Consider the following 24,634-nt stretch of genomic DNA (forward strand, 5'->3'; position numbering starts at 1 on the left):
ACCATTTTTGACAAGTAGAAAAAAGTAGCTTCTCTCCAAAAGCATTTTTCTGAGAAGAACTTTTGAGAAAAATGCACTTAAAAGCAGTTTTTAAAAGCTTGGTCAAACACTAATTACTGCGCAAAAGTACTTTTCAAATTAATTAATCAAACACAGACGGCTTGTTATTGAAAGTAATTTTTTGAAAAGTACTCATGAGAAAAACATTTTTTAAAATAAGGTGATCGTAGAAGCTTAGACAAACAAGCTATAAGTATGATAAACCATTAAGAGTCTTTAGTAAAAAAAAAAAAAAAAAAAAAAAAAAAAAATCTAAGAGACTCAAAGGCGCAATTATAATTTGTTTTTTTTTAAGCAATAGAAATTTGGAATGAGTAAAATTTTGGTGCATCTTTAGTGGTGATTGATCTTAGCCTAATAAAACTAAGTATATGTGATTATATCGTCAGTCCAGTGGCAATAGCAATTCTCTCACTCAACGTATATAACATGCACTCAGCATGCATATATATGTATCTTTTATCTCATTACGCAAGCACACTGGTCGCAAAGAGGCCAAACATGCAATAAATGTTGCATTCTAAGAAACAAAACAAAAGGAACGGCACAGTGTAGGCCAAAACAATCAAATTACATTTATGTCCAAATTTGGTTTTTGCAAGGTGCAGCAGATTGGAATTTACTTCCTTTCAATGATGCCTCAAAAGTTCCAACAAATACTAAATCGAAATAATAAATTCTGAAAAGTATTATCCTAACAAATAAATAAAATGATACATTAGCACCCAACAAATATTTGACACAGAATTTCACAATTGAAAATTGGCATTATTACACTTGTTATAGTCCTGTTAAGATTCCTGGAGATGGGCACGAGTTTTGCAAAATTATCGGAATGGGCATTTGCAGGGGAGCTCGGGGAATGAAATAACACGTGAACAACGATCGACACATCACCTTCTTCATGCCACAACCACGTGCTCCATTATCTTCTACTTCATGTAAATGTCTTAAAAATAATTTTACGCCTCCATCGATCTCAACTTAATACTATTTTGTCCGACAAGACGGACATCGGCCACCACGCTATTTATTACTCCTATGATTCAAATGGGACAAGTTTTATTTTGTGTCTCATCAATTTTTGGACCTCAATCTTACACTTCTGGGTCCATAGAAATTTGGGTCCACAAAACTGTGAGACAAAAAAGTTATCTCATACAACTAGTATCAATTATATGAGATACAAAATAAAATCCCCCCCCCCTTATCGTATATTCTGTCCTATGGGTAGGGTTGGGCCTGCAACATGCAGAAGGGATAGGTGCACGGATAACCATTCTCAAAGATGTTATTTAGAAATTAGCAAGCACTTATTTTATCCTGAAATTTTAAACTAAAAATTTTAACTTCAAGATATTTTTGTCCCGAAAAATTAAACTAAAAAATTGAAATTCAGAACGCACTGGCATTCTTAAATAACAGCCCTTCGAGTGGCTATCTGGTGTCATTTCTACCATGCAGAAGCGCCAACCCGTTTCACCATCACTTAGAATCTCCAAAATTCGGAAAGTACAACAAAGGAACTCAAGGTTCATTATTAACACCTAAAGTTTGACTAACATCAATCTGTTCATTAATTTTAGAATCCATTTTTACTCTCGAGTTCCCCATCCTCCATTATTAAACCCACCCAACTAAAGTAAGTGCAACAGGAACCAGGTGCTGCTTTGCAGCAACAATTATCATTTCTTGAGACAGCGCGTTTGCAAGGAAAGAGGCAGCACTAGAAGAAAAAAAACTTAAATCGTTTAGGACTGGCATGATCATTCAGATCCATCCTGAGCAACAAGCAGTAATTCAAACAGTAATAGCTACTACTAGTCATAGTATCAAGGTTCCATATTAAAAGGACCTTTATATGATGACCAATTTACATTGGTATGACAGGCAAATCAGAGCAGCTCATCCCAATTCCTCAAGACAGAGTGAAACTCCTATTACACTCAAATCTATGACCATGGACGTTACTTTTACAAATAAGTCATCTTGCCATACCAAACAGCAGTTCATCATCTGGTTTTAGACGTTCAAGATCCTGCTCTATTTCTTTCACATTTTTGTATGTAAACGAAAGAGGCTAAGCAATCAAAAGACAAGGGAAAGGACAAATAAGTGCATTCAGCTAGTCTCTTTATTTTGTGAATTTCTTACAAAGCAAGAAATCTTCAGCATGTATCTGATGAAAGAACTCAACGGTAGAGGCTTTCAGATCTCAAATTCTCTGCAATCTCAGTTTCCCATCGATCTCCATTCTCAAGAAGCTTCTCCTTGTCGTAAAGGAGTTCCTGATACATACGACAAATTAGTCACCTCCAGTAGTGCAGAATTTATTTATTTCAAATTTTGTGCTTTGAAACAACCAATATACTAACCTCATGAGTTTCAGTTGCAAATTCAAAGTTGGGCCCCTCAACAATGGCATCAACAGGGCAGGCTTCTTGGCAGAATCCACAGTAGATGCACTTCGTCATATCAATATCATACCTGTTGAAGTTAATAAACACATGAGCATGGATGTCTGAATATCTAATGTAACATCCGCAGACTCACAAAAGTGTACCTAGTTGTTCGACGACTCCCGTCTTCTCGCGCTTCAGCCTCGATAGTAATAGCTTGAGCAGGGCAAATCTGTTAAGAAGCCCGATGAATTGTTTCATTAGCAATGGCAATCATATACTTCAGCAGGAAATCTCAATGGACTTTATCACTAGCTTACCCTCGTCCAATAGTCGCAGTGGCGGAGCCACATTGAACCAAGGGGTGTCAAGCGACACCCCTTTGCCGGAAATTACAATATATCGCTAGATAGATTTTTTTATTTTATGTAGATTTACTGTATGTCGACTCCCTAGGTCACTTTTTTGTGTATATATACTATATATTGAATCCCTTTGGCTTCTTCAGTGTGTTTACTTCTTTTATATTTTGACCCCCTTGCTGGAAATCTGGCTCCACCATAGTTCACATAGGAAGCTTCTTTCAAATTGGACTGCACCAAAATAGTGCCAATATAGGGTGGTACGGCGATTTTACTGGTTTGGGTTCACTTGATTTTGGTTTTTAAACAGACAAACTGATCTTTGGACCAGAATAAACCTGTTTGATTAAACTTCACCTCGTTCGATTCAGCTTTTTTGGTCTTTTAGTTAAGAGATTTCCGTACCGAAAATTTTTATTTTCTCCCTAAATTACACTTTGTGGGCCTAAATTTGATATATTAGTTATTTATTGAAATCTCTCTGATATATCAAATGTGATCACTCACTAAAGTATCCCTCTATCCACATTTCATCATAAACTAACCGTATATCATATATTTCATACATACCAGGAGTATTGAACTTATATATTTCATAATATACTTAATTAATTGGTCCCGTTTGAAACTGATATTTTCAGCTTACAGCAAATAATACTCACCCCTAGAGCCAACAAAGGAAGTTAAACGTTCACCATTCTTATTTTGGCTATTGGTTACCACCATTTCACATCTTTCTCTTGCAATTCAAGAAGTAGCTTTAACTACTAAAGACATAATTTATATGAGATCCTTCACACAATTCAACATGGTACCGGTTTCCCAGTAATGCATATATTGCCAACTCAAGCAACATTGTCCTACCTAAGGTCAGGAAATTTGATTTAGAAAAGACGGAGTTCACTCAAGCAGTTTCTCTACTCTCGTGGTTAGCACCTAAAAGACATATTTCACTTACACTCCTCCTCCTATATGAAGGTAACCAACATTGAACAATGATGGAAACAAGCCTGAGGAATCAATAGTGTAAACAAAATTGCAGCTGCAATTATAATCATAGCAAGTTGACACTTACAGCTTCACAAAGTTTACATGCAATGCATCTTTCCTCTCCAGTAGGATAACGCCGAAGGGCGTGTTCTCCACGAAAACGAGGGCTTAAAGGGCCCTTCTCAAATGGATAGTTAATCTGCAATAAAATGGTTATTTCATTTGCTGCTCAAAAGTAAAGACCAAGAGGTTAGCATGTAGAACGATACCACCACCGTAGCTGAGATGGAGACCCGGTCAATGTGCAACCGAACATGAATAATTTTAAGGTAAATACCAGTAGAAGCATGAGACTTACAGTCACTTTCTTTTCAAAGAAGTACTTGAGCGTCAGCATCAGACCTCGAACCATTTCAGTCAAAAATAGTGTATTTATGCTTCGCTCAAAGACTGCATTTAGTCAAAAAATCAGAAGCAGGTAATGATGCCTCAAGGCAGTGCCAGAGGAATCACAACGCTACGCAAAGTGAGAGTTCTTTAAAATGATTTACCTGAATTCCAATCTTTAGATAGCTCCTTTGCTAGCTGTTCTCGTTCTTCATCATCTGGGACAATAGAAAAAGTAGTGAGTCATTAAATTTCGACTGAGAATCACCAAAAACTTAAGGCACCAAGAAGATTCAGACCACAAATAATAAACCAATGACTATGAGTTGAGTAGAACTAACTACTTTGCCACCAGAGTAAATTACTGCTCCGAATCATTTAAAGCATTCTATTCAATTCACACCCTAAAGAACTGGTTGCCACATTGCCCTGCATTTATCAGAAACCCCAGGCACTCTGCCATTTAAAGTGGTGTGCAATAGAGAAAGTGGCGCAATCCCCATTAAATACAATCCTATATAAAGCATGCAACTGAGAGTTACCTCTCAAAATGCATTCCCAGTTTGCAGCTATAGCTTAAATTTTTTTTTATAGAAAAAAGAAAATTTTCCCAAGTTTCATCCCATTCATCAGCTTTTTGGTGAAAACATATATATAGCAAAGTTCATGCTTTTAGGCGTACAACAAATACCGTTAACCTTTCTAGTATATGCATCAGGTTTCCAGCAAATATTGGACAAGTTAAAGCATGAGTCTGACCTTCTATATTAAATTAGGATTACCCTGGAAAGATAAACCAGAATGCATGAAACTTAGTAATTCATCTCTTTAAAGTTTCTCACAATTTTCCAACAGAAAATTTGATGGCACAGTAGAAAGGAGAACCCAGGGGGTTTCCACTTGCAACAATTTGCATGGTCCCATCCAGAATAGATAACTACATACCATGTTATGAGCTACTTTGAACGTACTTTCTTAGCCACAATAGAGATCGGATAGCGGACATAACAATATGCATAACATTGCTATCATGTGTAGACAGATTTAATATATTTCCCTCCATGGGAAAATGCTTGACTCACTTTCCTCTCAAAATTTTCCAAGGAAAGTAATAATCATTTTAAATATCACAGAAGATTCTATTGATCTAATCTAGTCTTGTTTAACTCTGAAATCCAATTATGAACAAAGTCCCCATCAAATTCTAAGCATATCATTTTCTACTCCTCCCTTGGCAACTGAGCTCATCTAAGTGGACAACCCAATAGGAAAGGAAGGAGTATCGCATACCGCAATGCTTAAAATTCATATCCCCACTAAAGCTCATTAGTAGTGAACTACAACCTTTTTGTCTAATGCTATGGCATTCCATTACATGCCTCATATGCTAACAGACACAGAGAAAAAGGGGATGATAGATCTAGGATGGATTTGAAGAGCAGAGTACGAACCTTTGTCAGTTGAAAACGAATGCTTGGTAGCAAATGTTCGAGTACCAAGCAGAGTTCCATTAGATGTATTAGCCCCTTGCCATGCTTGTCCTGCCAAAACCTATAGTCCCCATAGGAAGAATAAGGTGTCAAACCATTCTCTTACACCATAAAACATAGAAATGCACAAATACATACACATTTATGTATGCAAGTGCCTGCATGTAACCATGTCTATGTACACATACAAGAAAGCATATTGACCAAGAACTAAGGGTGTATTGTGGGCGGCCCAGCCCAGGAGCGGCCCGGGACCGCGTGCCAAACAAGCCAAACAGGCCGGTTCAAATGGGCCGGTCTCTGGCGATCCAAAAGCCCACAGTGGGTCGGTCCTTGCCAAAAAGCCCGCGAGCCCGGGACCGTTTAGCCCGGGACCGGCAAGAGGGCATGGGCCGGTTCAACCTGGTCAAACGGGCCCAACGGCTAATTTTTTTTTAAAAAAAAAAAGGGCCAACGGTCAGAATTTAAAATGTAGCCGTTGGACTGCATTTTTAGCCGTTTGGCACTTTCAAAAATAGTCATTTGGCCCCCAAACTTTTTATAATTATACTTTTTCCCTATTCTCAACTATATACCCCTCATTCATTCATTTTTACTCACAAATTCATCAATCTCTCTCTAATTTTCTTCTATAATTGCTTACTTTATTATTGCAATTTCGTGAAAAATTGTGAAGTTGGTGAATTGAAGTATTCAAGTCTTCAAGTCTTCAACGATATTCAATTTTCAAGAAGTTGTTCGTCAATTCGGTAAACTCGTTCCAACTCTTAAGTTTTAATATTATAGTTTTGTGTGTTTTATTTAGTATAATTATAATTAATATGGACTTTTCTTTGGAAAAAATATTTGGGGGTAAGGGTAAGGGAAAATCTAAAATTGGTGAATCTAGTCGCCAAGCTACTACTCTTCCCCCGGCTCCCCGACCCAGACCTGTTACCCGTCCTCCTCCATCTGTTATTCTTGATAGTGATAACCCTTGTTTTCAATTTTCCGATAGTCAATTTTGCCATGATGTTGCACCAGGTCAACAATTAAATGAAGAAGTTATGAATGCTCTTTATCCTAATCAAACTATCTTTGAAAATGTAGAGGAAAATGATGATTTAGATGAAACGCAACGGATTTAGATGATACACCTACTAGTCCTGTTAATAACTCAACTGATGCCCCGCCTGACCCTCCTGTAGTAACCTCTACTTTTAATAGACAACCTTCTAAACGATCCGAAACATCTCTTGTTTCGCACTTTTTTACTTAACTAAGAGAACAAAATAAGGCTAAGTGTAAAACTTGTGGGTATTTGATGGCTCATAAATTTACTGGAGACCGTAGCGGTACGGGTAGTTTGACTAGACACATAAAGACACACCCTAGAGATAAAGCTAGATATTTACAAATGAAAGCTGCGCAAGAGGGGACAAGTGTAGATAGTACGGTTAACCCTAGTACAGGGTCAAATCTAGTTCAACCGGGAATTAACACTGTTACCGGTAGCATTTTATATTATGATCCAAATAAAGATCGTGAAGAATTGGCAAAAATGGTTACTGTTATGTGCTTACCATATAGTTTTCCTTCTAACCCTCATTTTGTGCATTATATTAGAAGAGTTTTTAATCCTACTTGTAAAGGATGGCCTCGCGCAACCGTAAAGAAGCAACAACAACAACAACAACAACAACAACGACCCAGTATAATCCCACAAGTGGGGTCTGGGGAGGGTAATATGTACGCAGACCTTACCCCTACCCCGAAGGATAGAGAGGCTGTTTCCAGGAGACCCTCGGCTCAAAAAAAGCAATAGGAGATAATATATTAGTACCATAAAAATGCGTAATAAAATAACAACAATATATAAGAGATACGAAATATGAAATACAGGATACGAAATACGAAATACGAATTAGATGGCTGGTATAGTACAACTAGAAGGTAAAGCCCTGCATCAATAGACGACCACTGACATTCCTAGTCTAACTCCTAACTAGATAGTCTCTCTCAGTTGTGCTGTAGAAATATTCACCCTCTCCCCTAACCTACAACCTTAATGCTCGACCTCCATAATTCCCTATCAAGGGTCATGTCCTCAGTAATCCTAAGTCGCGTCATGTCCTGTCTGATCACCTCTCCCCAATACTTCTTAGGTCTCCCTCTACCTCTCCGCGTGCCCACTACAGTCAGTCGCTCACACCTCCTCACCGGTGCATCAGTGCTCCTCCTCTGAATGTGCCCAAACCATCTGAGTCTTACTTCCCGCATCTTGTCCTCCATGGGGGCCACACCCACCTTCTCTCGAATATCAGCATTCCTAATCTTATCCATCCTTGTATGCCCGCACATCCACCTCAACATCCTCATCTCTGCTACTTTCATCTTCTGGGTGTGTGAGTTCTTTACCGGCCAACATTCAGTTCCATACAACATGGCAGGCCTAACCACTGCTCTATAAAACTTACCTTTTAGTAACGGTGGCACTTTCTTGTCACACAAAACTCCCGACGCTAACCTCCACTTCATCCACCCCACCCCTATACGGTGTGTGACATCCTCGTCAATCTCCCCGATCCCCTGAATAACCGATCCAAGGTACTTGAAACTATCTTTCTTGGGAATGACTTGAGAGTCAAGCCTCACTTCAACTCCCGCTTCCGTCGGCTCAACTCCAAATTTGCACTCGAGGTATTCCGTCTTCGTCCTACTCAACTTGAAACCTTTAGACTCAAGAGCATGTCTCCAAATCTCTAGCCTCTCGTTGACGTCGCCTCTTGTCTCGTCAATTAGAATAATGTCATCAGCAAATAGCATGCACCATGGAACCTCCCCTTGAATATGATGAGTCAGTGCATCCATCACTAGGGCAAATAGGAATGGGCTGAGCGCAGACCCTTGGTGCAATCCCGTAATAACTGGAAAGTGTTCAGAGTCGCCTCCTACTGTCCTAACCCGAGTCTTAGCTCCATCATACATGTCTTTAATCACCCTAATATAGTTACTCGGGACCCCTTTATCCTCTAAGCAGCTCCATAAGACCTTCCTAGGAACCTTATCGTACGCTTTCTCCAGATCAATAAACACCATGTGGAGATCCTTCTTCTTATCTCTGTACTGTTCCACCATCCTCCTAATAAGGTGGATAGCTTCTGTGGTAGATCGTCCCGGCATGAACCCGAACTGGTTGTCTGAAATAGACACCGTCCTTCGCAACCGTAAAAAAGCGATATTTGTAAATACAAACATGAATATGAACAATATTTGCGTTATTTATTTACTCATATAGATTATCGCATTGCTATTACAACTCATAACTTGTTGTGCTCATTCCATTGGAGGGAGGAAGACTAAGAAAGATATTGCCATTTTTTGTTAATGTCGTAATAATAAAAATTATAAGATATTCCCTTGAATATTTCTTTGCAATTTATTTTGTGTTTAAATTTGATATAGTATATATATTATATATCTAATACATATAAACTATATATATATATCTAATACATATAAACTACATATATATCTAATATATAGACCACCTGCCTAAACAGGCTTACAAGCCCCACCGGTTAGGTTGGCCTAACCAAGGTCTATTGTCAAGATTGGTAACTGCCTGGTCTATATAGTTCTTAACCCAAAACCCCATCGGGTTGACACAGTAAACTCCTAACTACCAAACATGCATAGTAGATAACCTTCGAGAACCAAGTTTAACACTTACCTTAACAGTACTGCAAAATGAAAAAGAAAAGGAGAAGAACAGTACCAGAGACCCTGAGTTGTGGCCAAGCGACCTTTTTGATTTTATTTCAAAATGGAAAATATTACAGAAGGGTTTTTTACAAGTAGAGCGAGAGACTAGAGAGAAGGCAGAGCTAATACTTTTGCTAACGCTTACCTCTAAAGAATGGAAAATGATCCTTATATAATGGATCAGCCTACAAACAAACAAAACTAAAAAGTAGAACTGGCCAACAAAATAATTACAGGTGTGGCCGACAAGATAAAAAGATAAAGTTCTATAATTACAAACGGACAAATTGCTTTATAAAAGCAGATTCCCTTCAATGATGGAGGGACCTTTTACTTTATTAAAGTTGTCTTTATTACCCCAATAATTTATCTGATGGGGCCTTCAATAATTCAGACTTTGCTTTTCCCTTTGTTGTTTTTCTTTGAAGATTCTTCGACATTTTCCTTCAGCTTTGTAAGGAAATCTTCAATTTCTTCAATATTGATTTCTGTGTCCGAGGGGCTCTGAGCTTCACCTGCTACTATGGCTGTCCAACGGGATGGGACGTACCGTCCCGGTCCCGTCCCGCTTCAAGTTAAATAGGATGGGCCAATGTTAAACGGGACACGGGATGGGACGGGACGACCATTTCGTCCCGTTTCGTCCCATCCCGCCAGTTTTTTTTTTAAAAAAAAAAAACTAGTCGTTGGGCAACAGCTTAAATTGCAAAAATAGTTGTTGCCAACGGTCCAAACAGCCCCTACCCCCCCCCCCCACACCCCCTAACCCTCCCAAACTTTTAATATAACCCCTAAGTTTATTAAATTACACTTTGGCCCTATTTTCTACTATAAATACCCCCATTCTTCTTCATTTTTTCCCACAAAAAATCAATCTTCTCTCTCAAATCTCTTACATTCTAATATTCTATCTATATTCTATATTATTCTCTCAATTTTGTTACTATCAAGTATCAACTATCAACTATCAAGTATCAAGTGATAACTTTCAAGTTTCAATTTTCAAGTATTTGGGCAAATTTTTTGGAGCAACTTTCAAGCTTCAAATTAATTCGTCAAGTATTTGGAGCAATTTTTTGGGCAATTTCTTCAAGTTTCAATATTTAATCACGGTACACTCGTTCCATCTCCTAATTTTAATATATAATTTTTGCGTATCATTTTAGTGCTTAATTTTTGTGTTTACTTTACGTATTATATTTTCGTATTTCATTTGTGTGTTTAATATTTGTGTTAGCTTTTTTAATTTAATTTCGTATTTAAATTATGGCACCTAAAAATGTATTTGGTATTTTTTAAAAAAGCAGTAACAAAAATAGTAAAGGTGAAAGTAGTAATAATCCTAATCCTAACCCTTCTCCTAGACCTAGAATTAGAAAGCATATTGATGAAATGACTCATATTGATGAAACTTCATTTTTCCAACCCCCCACATTTTATGATGTTCATGTCGGAGAACAATTAGATCATGAAACTTCAATTTTATTCTAGAAAATGGAATGAATCCCAGAAGAATTATGCGACTATAGCTAAAGAAATTCTTGCTATCGTTAAATGTGTTATGAAATTCCAAACTGATTTATACAATCAGAAATTTTTTATTAAAACTGATTGTCAAGCTGCAAAGTTTATCTTTGACAAAGATTTTAAACATGATGTTTCCAAATAAATGTTTGCAAGGTGGCAAGCTTTATTAGCCCCTTTTGATTTTGAAATAATATACAAAAAAGGGTCTAATAATACCCTTCCTGATTTTCTTACAAGAGAATATTTGAACTGATAGTTCTCTCTTTTGTTCCACAGATTATGAGGCCTACATACAGACCTCCTCGACAAAGGGGAAGAGGAAGGGCATCTACCGATGGTAGAGGGGATAATATTCTCGCCCAAATAGGAAACCAAAAAGTAATTGTTGCTAATATAGCAGGAGGTAATACCGACCATTCTTTATACAAGGAGTTCATGGATTTTATACAATCCAGAAAAGATGAAGGTACATCATCTAATGTACCAACCTACTCCTCAATCATATCAGAGGATAGTAATGAGAACCTTGAGGTTTATAACCGAAAGGACACAAAAGAGTTAATAATTCTTTTGGAACAATCCGACCTTAAATGGAAGGATAACCCTTGGCAATTAATGGCCAAGTATTTTGATACAGCGTCATATGCTACTCCTGCTTATAAATACAAGATGCACTATGAGATTATACTCTCAACAACAGGATCAGCTGAAATTCAGCACTTTTATCCTGCAAACACCAGGAAAACTTATAGTTTTTCAAAGATTATTATTAAGAAAGTAATACCTTCGGATGAATGGGGTATTAGTACCCTTAAGGATCGAGAATACACTCATCCTGATCAAAAAGTCTCAGTCAAATTTAATTATTGGGACTATGTTGAAAGTTTTAATAAAACTTTTCTTTATGAGAATCCTAATAAGAGACACTCATGGTTCATTAAGCTCTGTTCTAATATGAACAGTCAACAGATTCCCAATTGGTTCTTCAAATGGTGGAAATTATATGGTCCATCATAAGAAATACTTCCTACTTTATTTAAGAGTTTATATACTCAATGGGTAGACATATCTCCCAAAATTATTTCCTTACAAAAAGATAATATCTTTTACGATGGTATTGCTGCTATGTATTTCTTTATAGAATTTTCAATTCCCTGGATAATGAAATGGGATGTCGAAACTGGTTATACTAGTGAAGGAATTTCTTGCCTTCAAAGGATTGTTTATAACAAGTTCTGGACCAAATTGGTTCAAACAAATCAGCAAGGAAAATTATTTGGCGAAGAATTAATCCAGCAAATCCAGGACAAAATTGAAATCTATGTCAAACAAGAGAAAACGAATATTGATGAAGGTGAAATAAGCCTCTTCCAACAAGTTACCAGAAAGCTCCAAATGAAAAAAGGAGCTATATCCAAGAAAGAAATCCTCGCTTCATACTTCGAGGAAATAAAGAAAGATCTTGCAAAAAATTCGAGGCAAAAATAGGAGATGACATATCAATGACATCTATGGGAAACACTTCAGATGAAGAAGGATGTGTAGCAGGAGAAGCACAAAGCACCTCTGACACAGAAATAAACATTGATGAGATTGAAGACTTCCTTGCAAAATTGAAGGAAGCTACAGAAGAATCTTCTGCGAGAAAAGAAGACAAAGGAAAAGCTAAGAAATGAAAGAAATGAAGGCCCCATAAAATGAATTATTGGGGTAATAAGGACAACTTTAATAAAGTGACGGACCCTTCCATTATTGAAGGGAATCTACTTTTATAAAGTAGTTTGTCCGGTTTTGATAATGTAGAATTTCCTTTTTATCTTGTCGGCCATCTTACTGTTTTAGGTTTGTTTGTTTATGAGCCGATCCATTATATAAGGATCATTTTAGTTTTTGAGGACGCAGGCATTAGCCAAAGCTTTAGAAAACGCTCTGACTTCTCTCTAGTTTCTCTCTTGTAAAAAAAATCCTCTCCCTTGTAATATTTCGAATTCTGAAATAAAATCAAAAGGTCACTTGGCCACAAACAGGAGATCTCTGGTACTGTTCTACTCCCTCCCTCTTCAATATTTGCAGTATTGTTAGCCTAAATGATAGGCTAAATAGGTTAGTGTTAAACTTAGTATTCGAAGGTTTTACTAAGCATGTTTTTGTAGCTAGGAGTTTACTGTGTCACCCCGATGAGGTATTGGGTTAAGAACTATATAGATCAGGCAGTTACCAATTTCGACGTAAACCTTGGTTAGGCCAACCTAACCAGTGGTGTTCAGTTGGACTCGTTTAGGCAGGTGGCCATTGAACAGGGTTGTGAGGAACACTGTGGTTTAAGGTTTACCTAGAAGTTAGTAGCTAGCCAGGGCTGAAGTTTTTGTAATTCATTTCCTGAACCTCATTCGGAAGCGATCCCGTACCCCCTTGGTATTATATAAGCTATATATATATATAAGGCAATATATATATCTAATACATATAATATATATATATATATATATATATATATTTGTAGATATATATTATAGATATAGATATAGTATGTATAATATATATAAAATATATATTATATAAAGCAATATATAATTATATATACATACTATATATACTATATATAAATATATAGCTATATATAAGCAATTTATATTAGTATATACATATATAGTTTACAAGAAATTGCCTTAGATAAAAAAAAAATCAAAAAAAAATAGTCCGGAACGAAAAAGCCCGTTTAGGCCCGTGGGCCCGGCCCATTTAGCCCGGGACCATGTGGGCTTAGGACCACAGTGGGACGGTCCCACCCATTTGGACCATTAGGTCCGGGACCGTTTGTCCCGTTTAGGCCCGGGCCCGGAGCACAATACAGCCTTACCAAGAACCTAAAAAGTAGTCAAGTAACTGCTGCCCCTCTCATTTCCCGGCAAAATTTCTCAACAAACAGCATGCATTGTACATGATATCTTAAAAGTTAAAGGAAAATATGAAGGAAATGTATTTATTTCCCACACTCCAACCAGCAGCCCAACTGAAGACCTTTCCCACTGAGATTCTCATGTAACTCAATTCTCAACCTTATAATTGGAGGTGGAGGGTCCTTATCACCAGGCTATCCGTCATTTGTCAAAAACCAAAGACATGTAAAAAGAACAAAGGTACTGAGTGTTAACTAAGGGGACCCAGGGCTTTGATCCAATAATAAGAGCACAACACATGAGGTGAAGATTAGGTGCACGTCACGGGTTTGAACCCTGCTGCGGCAGACAAAAGCCAGGCAGTTAAGTGGAGAAGGATAGAGAGCAGGACCAATTATCTATCCAGTTTCGAATCCTCCGCCTCCACCACTGGCTCTCGGGGATTACTCGGTTATCAGGAAAAAAAATGTTGACAATGGGAAATCTGAATGGTAATCCAGCACCCACCATCTTCCTTGCTTCTATAAACATCCATTTCTACCTATTTTCTATCTAACTTCCTCAGTTCAAAAGTATTTAAGCCAGTACCATAATTTAAAAAAAAAAAATAAGTGACGTATCAAATAATCAAAAGCATACACTAATTCTTAAATACGATGTCGTTTTCATTACCTTCTCCTGAGGATAACATAAGGGTAAATCAGATGCTGAAGAAAGCTATAACTGATGAAATTGACTATCACGAAGGTTGAAATTGATGTCAAATGCAAGATTAGGGTTCTTAGGAGCATTTTCTTACAAAAATTGATGACACATAAATGGCAGACGAGTATAAATTAAATGAGCAAATAAAAGGAGACTTACAAGCTGACGAGAGCGAAGAGCAGAGAGAGATTTCCGAGCTAATATGGCGGCCATTGGATTTGACAAGAGTTTCCTCCCTTCAGAAGCAGAGAGCGATTAGCAGTAACTAAAATGGCCCCGGTTTACAGTTACTAGTCGATTTGGTCACCGGCTTATGAGACAGTCACGGATCCTAAGACGGTGCGCTTCGTTTCGTTTTTGCTCTTTTAACGATTCAGTACAACGTTAGTGACGCCGGCTCCATTTTTACCTTGGTTTAAAAAACAACGTTGAGGGACCCGACCCGGCATGCTTATTAACTTACGGGCCGTTTTTTTGAAAGACAAATTATGCAGAAATTAATAAGATTAATATGTAAAAATTGCACGGGCCGCCTTATTTGGTCGCCCCATTTAACATATACTAATTTTTTATAAAATTTTTACTTATACTCACTTTTTAAATAACTTTAGCTCTCTTTCTCCTCTTCCTTCTCCTTCTTCGTTTTCTTAAGATATTTTCAGTACGATAACACAGGTTAGCATTTGGTCTTCATTGTTACGACTTATCAATAACAATGAATCAACTAACATAAGTTGCACGATTTTTTTTCATTTTTTCGCATTTTTTATGTAATCTTTTTTTGTTTGAATCAAATGAATTGATCTGTGGGGTTAAAGTAATAGTTTCACTTTATATCACTTAAACTTTATGATTATTTGATTTATTTCCACTGAAGGCACATTTTTCTAATGTAATTACTGATCTACTCCATAAAAACGTTCAGAAAGAAGAAAACAATGAAGATCCAATATAGTGATTGTATGGGTCAAAAAACTATATAAGCTTTTTCAAAAACTTTAGCTTATATAGTGCTGAAGTTTTTACAAATGAACTAAATAACTTCAGCATCTTCTGCTGAAGTTTTTGAAAAAGTTTATCCAGGACAAAAAACTTCAGCCTATTTAGTGCTAAAATTTTTTCCAAATGAACTAAGTAACTTCAGCATCTTCTGCTGAAGTTTTTCAAAAAGCTTTATGACAAAACTAATGAATCCAGTTGCTGAAGTTTTTACAAATGAACTAAGTAACTTCAGCATCTTCTGCTGAAGTTTTTGAAACAATTTTATGACAAAACTAATGAATCCAGTTGCTGAAGTTTTTACAAATGAACTAAATAACTTCAGCATCTTCTACTGAAGTTTTTGAAAAAGCTTATCCGGGACAAAAAAAAACTTAAGCGTATTGCCTTTGCTACTTTAGGCCCGTCTAGTAGAATGTTGAAATTTTACGTGATTACCTTTTCTACTTCAGCCCCGTATGCTGAAGTTACGCGAAAAAAGCAGGTACGCTTGCAAATTTTTTTCCAAAGCGGGCACAAGTTAAAACGTGACCCAAAAAGCGGGTATAGATGCAAATGCCCCAATTAATATTAGTAATAGGTAAATTGTAATGTAGGATTGGTATAATGTATGCATTATTTCTTGTTTAGATTTTTAATTTGATATATCACATATTAGTATACTGTATAATCTACAATACTTGTTTATTTTTTAAGCAAAATAAATAATTTCTTACTATTATGATTGATTTATATTCAGTGACACCTCTTTATAATAGCCCCTATATAACCACAATTCACTATAAAGCGGCGTCATTCCTATATAACAACACCGTCAAATTGATAGGCCGCGACGGGAACCCGGTACCTTACTCAACCGAGTACCAACGTAACGTATCTTTCTTATTACATCATCATAGGTAAGTGGGGCAGAAGGGGCGTCATGAGATAACCAGAGTAAACATGAGGGAGTATCCGACATAGAACAACCCAACCCGATATAGAAACTCATACATGTGACATACGGGCCTGTAAGGCCTATGTGATCCATTATATACTTAAAATATAGGCCGACAAGGCCATACAAGTATCTGTATACATGACATCTGTCTACAAGCCTCTAAGAGTACATATTTATCATAAAGGTCGGTACAGGGCCCCACCATACCAAACAATATGCGTCTAAATCATACTGACCAAACAAGCAACTCCGGAGCAAATGGAGCGCACTAACATCTTTTGCTAAGTTGATAGCCTACTTGGAGGACTCTTGACCTGTCTATCGGGACCTACGGGCATAAAATACAATGTTCCCAGGAAAAAGGGACGTCAGTACAAATAATGTACCGAGTATGTAAAGAATGAAAATCAGTAAATAATATACACGAGAGAAACATGGAGTAAAAAACTCGACATGTAAGTCTGAATAGCTCTGTGAATCATTTAATACTTATAATGTCATGTATATGCGTATAAATGTCATACCATGCATGGGTATATGCGTTCATAACATTATCAAGCATCTGAGGGTGTCCCATCATATCATCTCGGCCACTATGGGCAAATCATCAACGTATACCATCTGATCGGGTGGTGGTGCGTATATAACGTCGTAACCTTTTCACATATCCCATATATATATATATATATATATATATATATATATATATATATATATATATATATATATATATATATAGGCATGGGTCAATGTACATGAATGCAATTCATGAGAAGTACGTCAATAAAATATCTTAGAATTGTCATAAGACCATTATGCCTCTAATTAATATCATGAAATAAACTTTATGAACTTACGTATTTTGTGAGACCCATGAACAGACAATAGAATAATAAGACATATGGGAAATCAAGAACATAGGCACCTCTAATACTTCTATGAATAGAGTCATTTATGGAAGTTGTGATTTTACTAGTTTCGTTTGTATCGTATGGATCGTTCCAAAAGGAAAGAAGGGATAGCCTTAACATACCTGAGCCGATTCTCTTGACAATCCCTCTAGAACACGTCAATTGCGTCAACACATAACAACGGATCGAGGTAGGGGAAAATCTGTATGATATTCTTGAGAAGGATTGCATCGCACTCCCTTAGAATCGCAAAATCCCGTTGCTATTATGCAGTATAATTTCGTATGAAATGTTGCTTAAGATCGTTACCTTGCTGACTTTTTCATCAATCTCTCTTAATGAATTAGAAGTCTTATACCTTAGTGGGTGTGGGTCTCACTAAGGTGATGAATAAGCCTTCAAAATTACACCTTATCAAGTGACTTTAAGAGTCATCAATTGGCAAGGCTTGTTGCCACGTTTGTGGGGTCAATTCTTATCCAATAATGTCTTAATTAATTATCAATTTTCTTAATTAACTTGGTAATGTTCCACTAATTTAATAATTAATTAATTATCCGTGTAATTAAGAATTTTTCATACAACGGGTATTCTGGAGACCAGTGAGATCTTGTTCACTACTTTTCAGTTCCCTGGAGTTGCCTTCACTTGGTGGGAGACGTATGAGAGGCGTAGGCCTGTTAGTGCAGCGCCCTTTACCTGGAATCAGTTCTCCATTCTCTTCCTAGAGAAGTATGTACCGCAGTCACGTAGAGAAGAGCTGCGCAGGCAATTCTTGCAGTTACATCAGGAGGATATGACTGTGACGCAATATGTGATGAGATTCTTCGAGTTGGCCCGTCATGCTATCTGGTTGGTTCCCACAGATAAGGAGAGGATCATGAGGTTCATTGATGGCCTCACTTATTAGCTACATATTTTTCTGACTAGAGAGAGGGTGACTGGCGCTTCTTTTGAGGAGGTTGTTGACATTGCTCGGGAGATAGAGTCGGCTTGCCGTCAGGAGCAGTATAGAGGAAGGCCAAGAGGCCTCGTGGATCCAGTAGTTTTGGTGGCATTCCTTCTGGAAGTCAGTCTCACCACGGCAGGGGTCAACATTTCAGACATGCTCAAACGGCTCGTCCAGCTTACCTTGGTGCATCATCTGACCATAGGTTTCACAGTTCTCAATAGAGTCATTCGTTCTTTAGTGCCCTTCCAGCTTAGAGTTCAACTCAAGCACCATCAGTTCAGGGCTCATCTATGTCTGGTTCTACTAGTGGGTATTCCGGTGCTCGGGGGCTCCCTTCAGTCCCCACCGCTATTTGCTGAGAGATATTGCTTTAAGTGTGGAGATGTGGTTCATATCAAAAGATTCTGTCCCTGCCTTGCGAGAGGTTCATCCTAGCAGAGAAGTCAGCATTCGGCTTCAGCACCAGTTACTTCCTCACCCGCCCAACCAGCTTAGACTGGAGGTCCGTCAGTTAGGGGTCGCCCTAGACAAGAAGCCGATCAAGTGGCAGTCAGGCCCGTTTCTATGCATTCCGTGCCAGATCAGATGCTATTGCTTCAGATGTTGTGATCACAAGTATTGTCTCAGTTTGCCACATGGATGCCTCTGTGTTATTTGATCCTGGTTCCACTTTTTCATATGTGTCGTCATATTTTGCTCGTTATTTGAATCCGCCCCGCGAGTCTCTTGTTTCATCTGTTCATGTATCTATCAGACTTGTCATAAGACCATTATGACTCTAATTAATATCATGAAATAAACTTTATGAACTTACGTATTTTGTGAGACCCATGAACAGACAATATAATAATAAGACATATGGGAAATCAATAACATAGACACCTCTAAATCTTCTATGAATAGAGTCATTTATGGAAATTGTGCATTTACTCGTTTCATTTATATCCGTATGGATCATGCCAAAAGGAAAGAAGGGATAACCTTAACATACCTGAGCCGATTCTCTTGACAATCCCTCTAACACACGTCAATTGCGACAACACGTAATGGTGGATCGAAGTAGGGAATCCGTATGATATTCTTGAGAAGGATTGCACCGCACTCCCTTAGAATCGCAAAATCCCGTTGCTATTATGCAGTATAATTTCGTATGAAATGTTGCTTAAGATCGTTACCTCGCTGGCTTTTTTATCAATCTCTCTTAATGAATTAGAAGTCTTATACCTTAGTGGGTGTGGGTCTCACTAAGGTGACGAATAAGCCTTCAAAATTACACCTTATCAAGTGACTTTAAGAGTCATCAATTGGCAAGGCTTGCTGCCACATTTGTGGGGTCAATTATTATCCAATAATGTCTTAATTAATTATCAATTTTCTTAATTAACTTGGTAATTTTCCACTAATTCAATAATTAATTAATTATCCGTGTAATTAAGAATTTTTTGTACAACGGGTATTCTGGAGACCAGTGAGATCTTGTTCACTACTTTTCAGTTCCCTGGAGCTGCCTTCACTTGGTGGGAGACGTATGAGAGGCGTAGGCCTGTTAGTGCAGCGCCCCTTACCTAGCATCAGTTCTCCATTCTCTTCCTAGAGAAGTATGTACTGCAGTCACGTAGAGAGGAGCTGCGCAGGCAATTCGTGTAGTTGCATTAGAAGGATATGACTGTGACGCAATATGTGATGAGATTCTTTGAGTTGGCCCGTCATGCTATCTGGTTGGTTCCCACAGATAAGGAGAGGATCATGAGGTTCATTGATGACCTCACTTATCAGCTACAGATTTTTCTGACTAGAGAGAGTGTGACTGGCGTTTCTTTTGAGGAGGTTGTTGACATTGCTCGGGAGATAGAGTCGGCTTGCCGTCAAGAGCAGTATAGAGGGAGGCCAAGAGGCCTCGTGGATCCAGTAGTTTTGGTGGCATTCCTTCTGGAAGTCAGTCTCACCACGGCAGGGGTCAACATTTCAGACATGCTCAAACGGCTCGTCCAGCTTACCTTGGTGCATCATCTGACCATAGGTTTCACAGTTCTCAATAGAGTCATTCGTTCTTTAGTGCCCTTCCAGCTTAGAGTTCAACTCAAGCACCATCAGTTCAGGGCTCATCTATGTCTGGTTCTGCTAGTGGGTATTCCGGTGCTCGGGGGCTCCCTTCAGTCCCCACCGCTATTTGCTGAGAGATGTTGCTTTAAGTGTGGAGATGTAGGTCATATCAAGAGATTTTGTCCCTGCCTTGCGAGAGGTTCATCCCAGCAGAGAAGTCAGCATTCAGCTTCAGCACCAGTTACTTCCTCACCCGCCCAACCAGCTTGCGGTGAAGGTCCGTCAGTTAGGGGTCGCCCTAGAGAGGAAGCCGATCAAGTGGCAGTCAGGCCCGTTTCTATGCATTCCCTGCCAGGTCAGATGCTATTGCTTCAGATATTGTGATCACAAGTATTGTCTCAGTTTGCCACATGGATGCCTCTGTATTATTTGATCCCGGTTCCACTTTTTCATATGTGTCATCATATTTTGCTCGTTATTTGAATCTGCCCCGCGAGTCTCTTGTTTCATCTGTTCATGTATCTATCAGACTTGTCATAAGACCATTATGACTCTAATTAGTATCATGAAATAAACTTTATGAACTTACGTATTTTGTGAGACCCATGAACAGACAATAGAATAATAAACACATATGGGAAATCAATAACATAGGCACATCTAATACTTCTATGAATAGAGTCATTTATAGAAGTTGTGCATTTACTCGTTTCGTTTATATCGTATGGATCGTGCCAAAAGGAAAGAAGGGATAACCTTAACATACCTGAGTCGATTCTCTTGACAATCCCTCTAACACACGTCAATTGCGTCAACACGTAACAGCAGATCGAGGTAGGGGGAAATCTGTATGATACTCTCTAGAAGGATTGCACCGCACTCCCTTAGAATCGAAAAATCCCGTTGCTATTATGCAGTATAATTTCGTATGAAATTTTGCTTAAGATTATTACCTTGCTGAATTTTTTATCCATCTCTCTTAATGAATTAGAGGTTTTATACCTTAGTGGGTGTGGGGCCCACTTAGGTGATGAATAAGCTTTCAAGATGACACTTTATCAAGTGACTTTAAGAGTCATCAATTGGCAAGGTTTGCTGCCACATTTGTGGGGTCTTATCCAACAATGTCTTAATTAATTATCAATTTTCTTAATTAACTTGGTAATTCTCCACTAATTCAATAATTAATTACCTGCATAATTAAGAATTATTCGTACAATGAGTATTCTGGAGACCAGTGAGGTCTCGTTCACTACTTTTCAGTTCCCTGGAGCTGCCTTCGCTTGGTGGGAGACGTATGAGAGGCGTAGGCTTGTTAGTGCAGCGCCCCTTACCTGACATCAGTTCTCCATTCTCTTCCTAGAGAAGTATGTACCGCAGTCCCGCAGATAGGAGCTATGCTGGCAGTTCGAGCAGTTGCATCAGGAGGATATGACTGTGACACAATATGAGATGAGATTCTCCGAGCTGGCCCATCATGCTATCTGGCTGGTTCCCACAGATAGGGAGAGGATCAAGAGGTTCATTGATGGCCTCACTTATCAGCTACAGATTTTTCTGACTAGAGAGAGGGTGACTGGTGCTTCTTTTGAGGAGGTTGTTGACATTGCTCGGAGATAGAGTCGGCTTGCCACTAGGAGCGAGTAGAGAGGGAGGCCAAGAGGCCTCATGGATCTAGTAGTTTTGGTGGCATTCCTTCTAGAGGTCAGTCTCACCATGATAGGGGTCATTATTTTATACATGCTCAAATGGCTCGTCCATCTCACCGTGGTGCATCATCTGACCATGGGTTACATAGTTCTCAATAGAGTTATTCGTCCCTTAGTGCCCTTCCAGCTCAGAGTTCGACTCAAGCACCATCAGTTCAGGGCTCATCTATGTCTGGTTCTACTAGTGGGTATTCCGATGCTCGGGGCTCCCTTCAGTCCCCACCGCCATTTGCCGAGAGATGTGCTTTAAGTGTGGAGATGTGGGTCATATCAAGAGATTCTGTCCCCACCTCGTGAGAGGTTCACCCCGGCAGAGAAGTCAGCATTCGGCTTTAGCACTAGTTACTTCCTCACCTGCCCAACCAGCTTGGGGTGGAGGTCAGTCGGCTAGGGGTCGCCCTAGATGGGGAGGCCGACCAGGTAGCGGTCAGGCCCGTTTCTATGCACTCCCTGCCGGATCAGATGCTATTGCTTCAGATGTTGTGATCACAAGTATTGTCTTAGTTTCCCACATGGATGCCTCTGTATTATTTGATCCTGGTTCAACTTTTTCATATGTGTCATCATATTTTGCTCGTTATTTGGATCTGCCCTGCGAGTCTCTTGTTTCATTTGTTCGTGTATCTATCCTTATGGGCAATACTATTATTGTAGACCGCGTATATCGGTTCCGCGTGGTGAGTCTGGGTTGAGGATTTGTGGTATTATGGCAAGGAGAAGTATCAATTTGAAGGTAATTCAAAAGGAAATCGGATAAATAGGACAACTTGATAGTGGGTTGGATCGGTATGGTAAGGGATATGATTAGTTTTCTAGGTGCTTATGAGGTAATGATTTCTACACGTATTTCGTGGCAATGCTCTTGGGTTTTTAGCTACCTGCGTAGCTTAGTTCAGTCAAAAGGATTCAGTCCTGACTGTTTGGTTTTGTACAAATGGGGTTCGGAGAGTTCATTAATGGTTTCTACCACGGTTAGAGATGTATACTTTCTACTGGCGAGAGGATCATGTGATGCATAGTGATTTTCTCATAGGTGAGATCAAATGGAAAGTTCTTGACTAGTTGAGTACGTAGTTGCTTGTGACTCGGAGTGGATTTTAAACTTCTTATAATTATCATAGGATGGCATGGAATATGCGGTATGTTGTGTGGGATTGAGATTTGCATATGTAAGGTTGCGGTTCAGTCTAAAGGGGATGTCATAAATCCTTAGGCATCATTGACAGTTTCAGATGACTAGGTAAATGTTATTACTAATTGGTATGGCTAGATGAGGGTATACATTTCAGAAAGAGCGATGTGTTTGAGCTATGGATACTTTATTGGTATTGCGGCACTTTCTTAATTGACCGTATGCTGGAGTTCAACTTTCTGCCTTGTGACATAGAAGAATTTTAGAGTTATTCCTCGCAAGATGATCGTGTAATTGGAGAAGTGCGAGCATTCATGCGGTGGAGTTGAAATGGGAGGTGGTGATTCGTATGTTCTATGGATTTGGAGACTGGGAGTTCTCATAAGCAGGTTGTTTCGTGGTTGTGGATAGTGAAGATGAGGGCAAAGCTAGTCAGATGATAGTATGTGCTATGATTTGGTCCTTGTGAACTTTCGAAAAGTTATTTATTTATGGTGGGTGACTAGAGTTAGTTTGAGGTTCATTGGTAGGCCTGATATGGATGCGTATTTTGCATCGAGTCGGAGATGTTGCCCCCGAACTGCTATGGTCGAGGGAGGTGCCATTCAGTTGTCGTTGAGCTTATTCGTGTTCTGCGATTATTTATGAGCTACTCTTATAGGCTACGCGAGATTGTGATTCGTTGGTTATATGCACAAATGATATGGTTCCACTTGGGCTTTATAGTGGAATTGAGTGAGATGGGTATTCGGGTGTTGCACGATTGATTGCGCATTGGTTGACAATTCTCTTGTTTGAGTCATTTTCATGATTGAGTACATTTGGATTGTTGTTATTGGTGCATGGATTTGCACGGGTCGTGGCATGTTGCTTCTATTACTTTTGCCATGTAATAATCGTATTGCCATAATTTTTTTGGCTAATCACAATAGGTACATGATCAATGACCATTCATGTCATAATAATGAAATTATTTTTGTATTTCATCTCAAACCTCTTTCTAGAGGTAAGTGTGACATATTCACTACCAATATCACGTTCATATTCTTTCGAGAATGAATATATATTCATAATTCACATGTCATCACATTCACATCATGAATGGACCATAATCATATGTATGTGATTTACAAAATCTCATGTTAAATCGATGACAAATATTACTCTCACAGAGTAAAGGATTATTTTGAGAACTCTTATTATTCTCGTTACCAAAATGATGACGATTATAATTTCGTCTATTGCCACATCCACATTCATTGATACCTTTACGGTAATAATTATGTCTTCTTTCAGGCTTATCACATATTGCTAACACGTGCTCTTAAGGGAATGAGAATGAATCAAATTCAATGGGACGAGTTTTCACTTTTTGTGCTCATAA

At 38.5% G+C, this 24,634-nt stretch overlaps 1 protein-coding gene across 1 annotated transcript; it reads right to left on the reverse strand.

Annotated features, from left to right (window-relative positions):
* Positions 1-1,915: 1,915 nt before the first annotated feature.
* LOC107776985 (NADH dehydrogenase [ubiquinone] iron-sulfur protein 8, mitochondrial) lies at positions 1,916-14,816 on the reverse strand (the record flags this gene model as incomplete). The annotated part of the gene is given in 8 exon segments (NM_001325229.1): positions 1,916-2,348; positions 2,436-2,547; positions 2,624-2,691; positions 3,897-4,010; positions 4,170-4,261; positions 4,363-4,416; positions 5,650-5,749; positions 14,724-14,816. Coding segments are annotated over 8 exon segments (690 nt in total). The 3' UTR covers positions 1,916-2,252.
* Between the last annotated feature and the right edge of the window lie 9,818 nt (positions 14,817-24,634).

This window comes from Nicotiana tabacum, chromosome 7, assembly GCF_000715075.1.
Source record: "Nicotiana tabacum cultivar K326 chromosome 7, ASM71507v2, whole genome shotgun sequence".
In the NCBI taxonomy this organism is placed as follows: Eukaryota; Viridiplantae; Streptophyta; class Magnoliopsida; order Solanales; family Solanaceae; genus Nicotiana; species Nicotiana tabacum.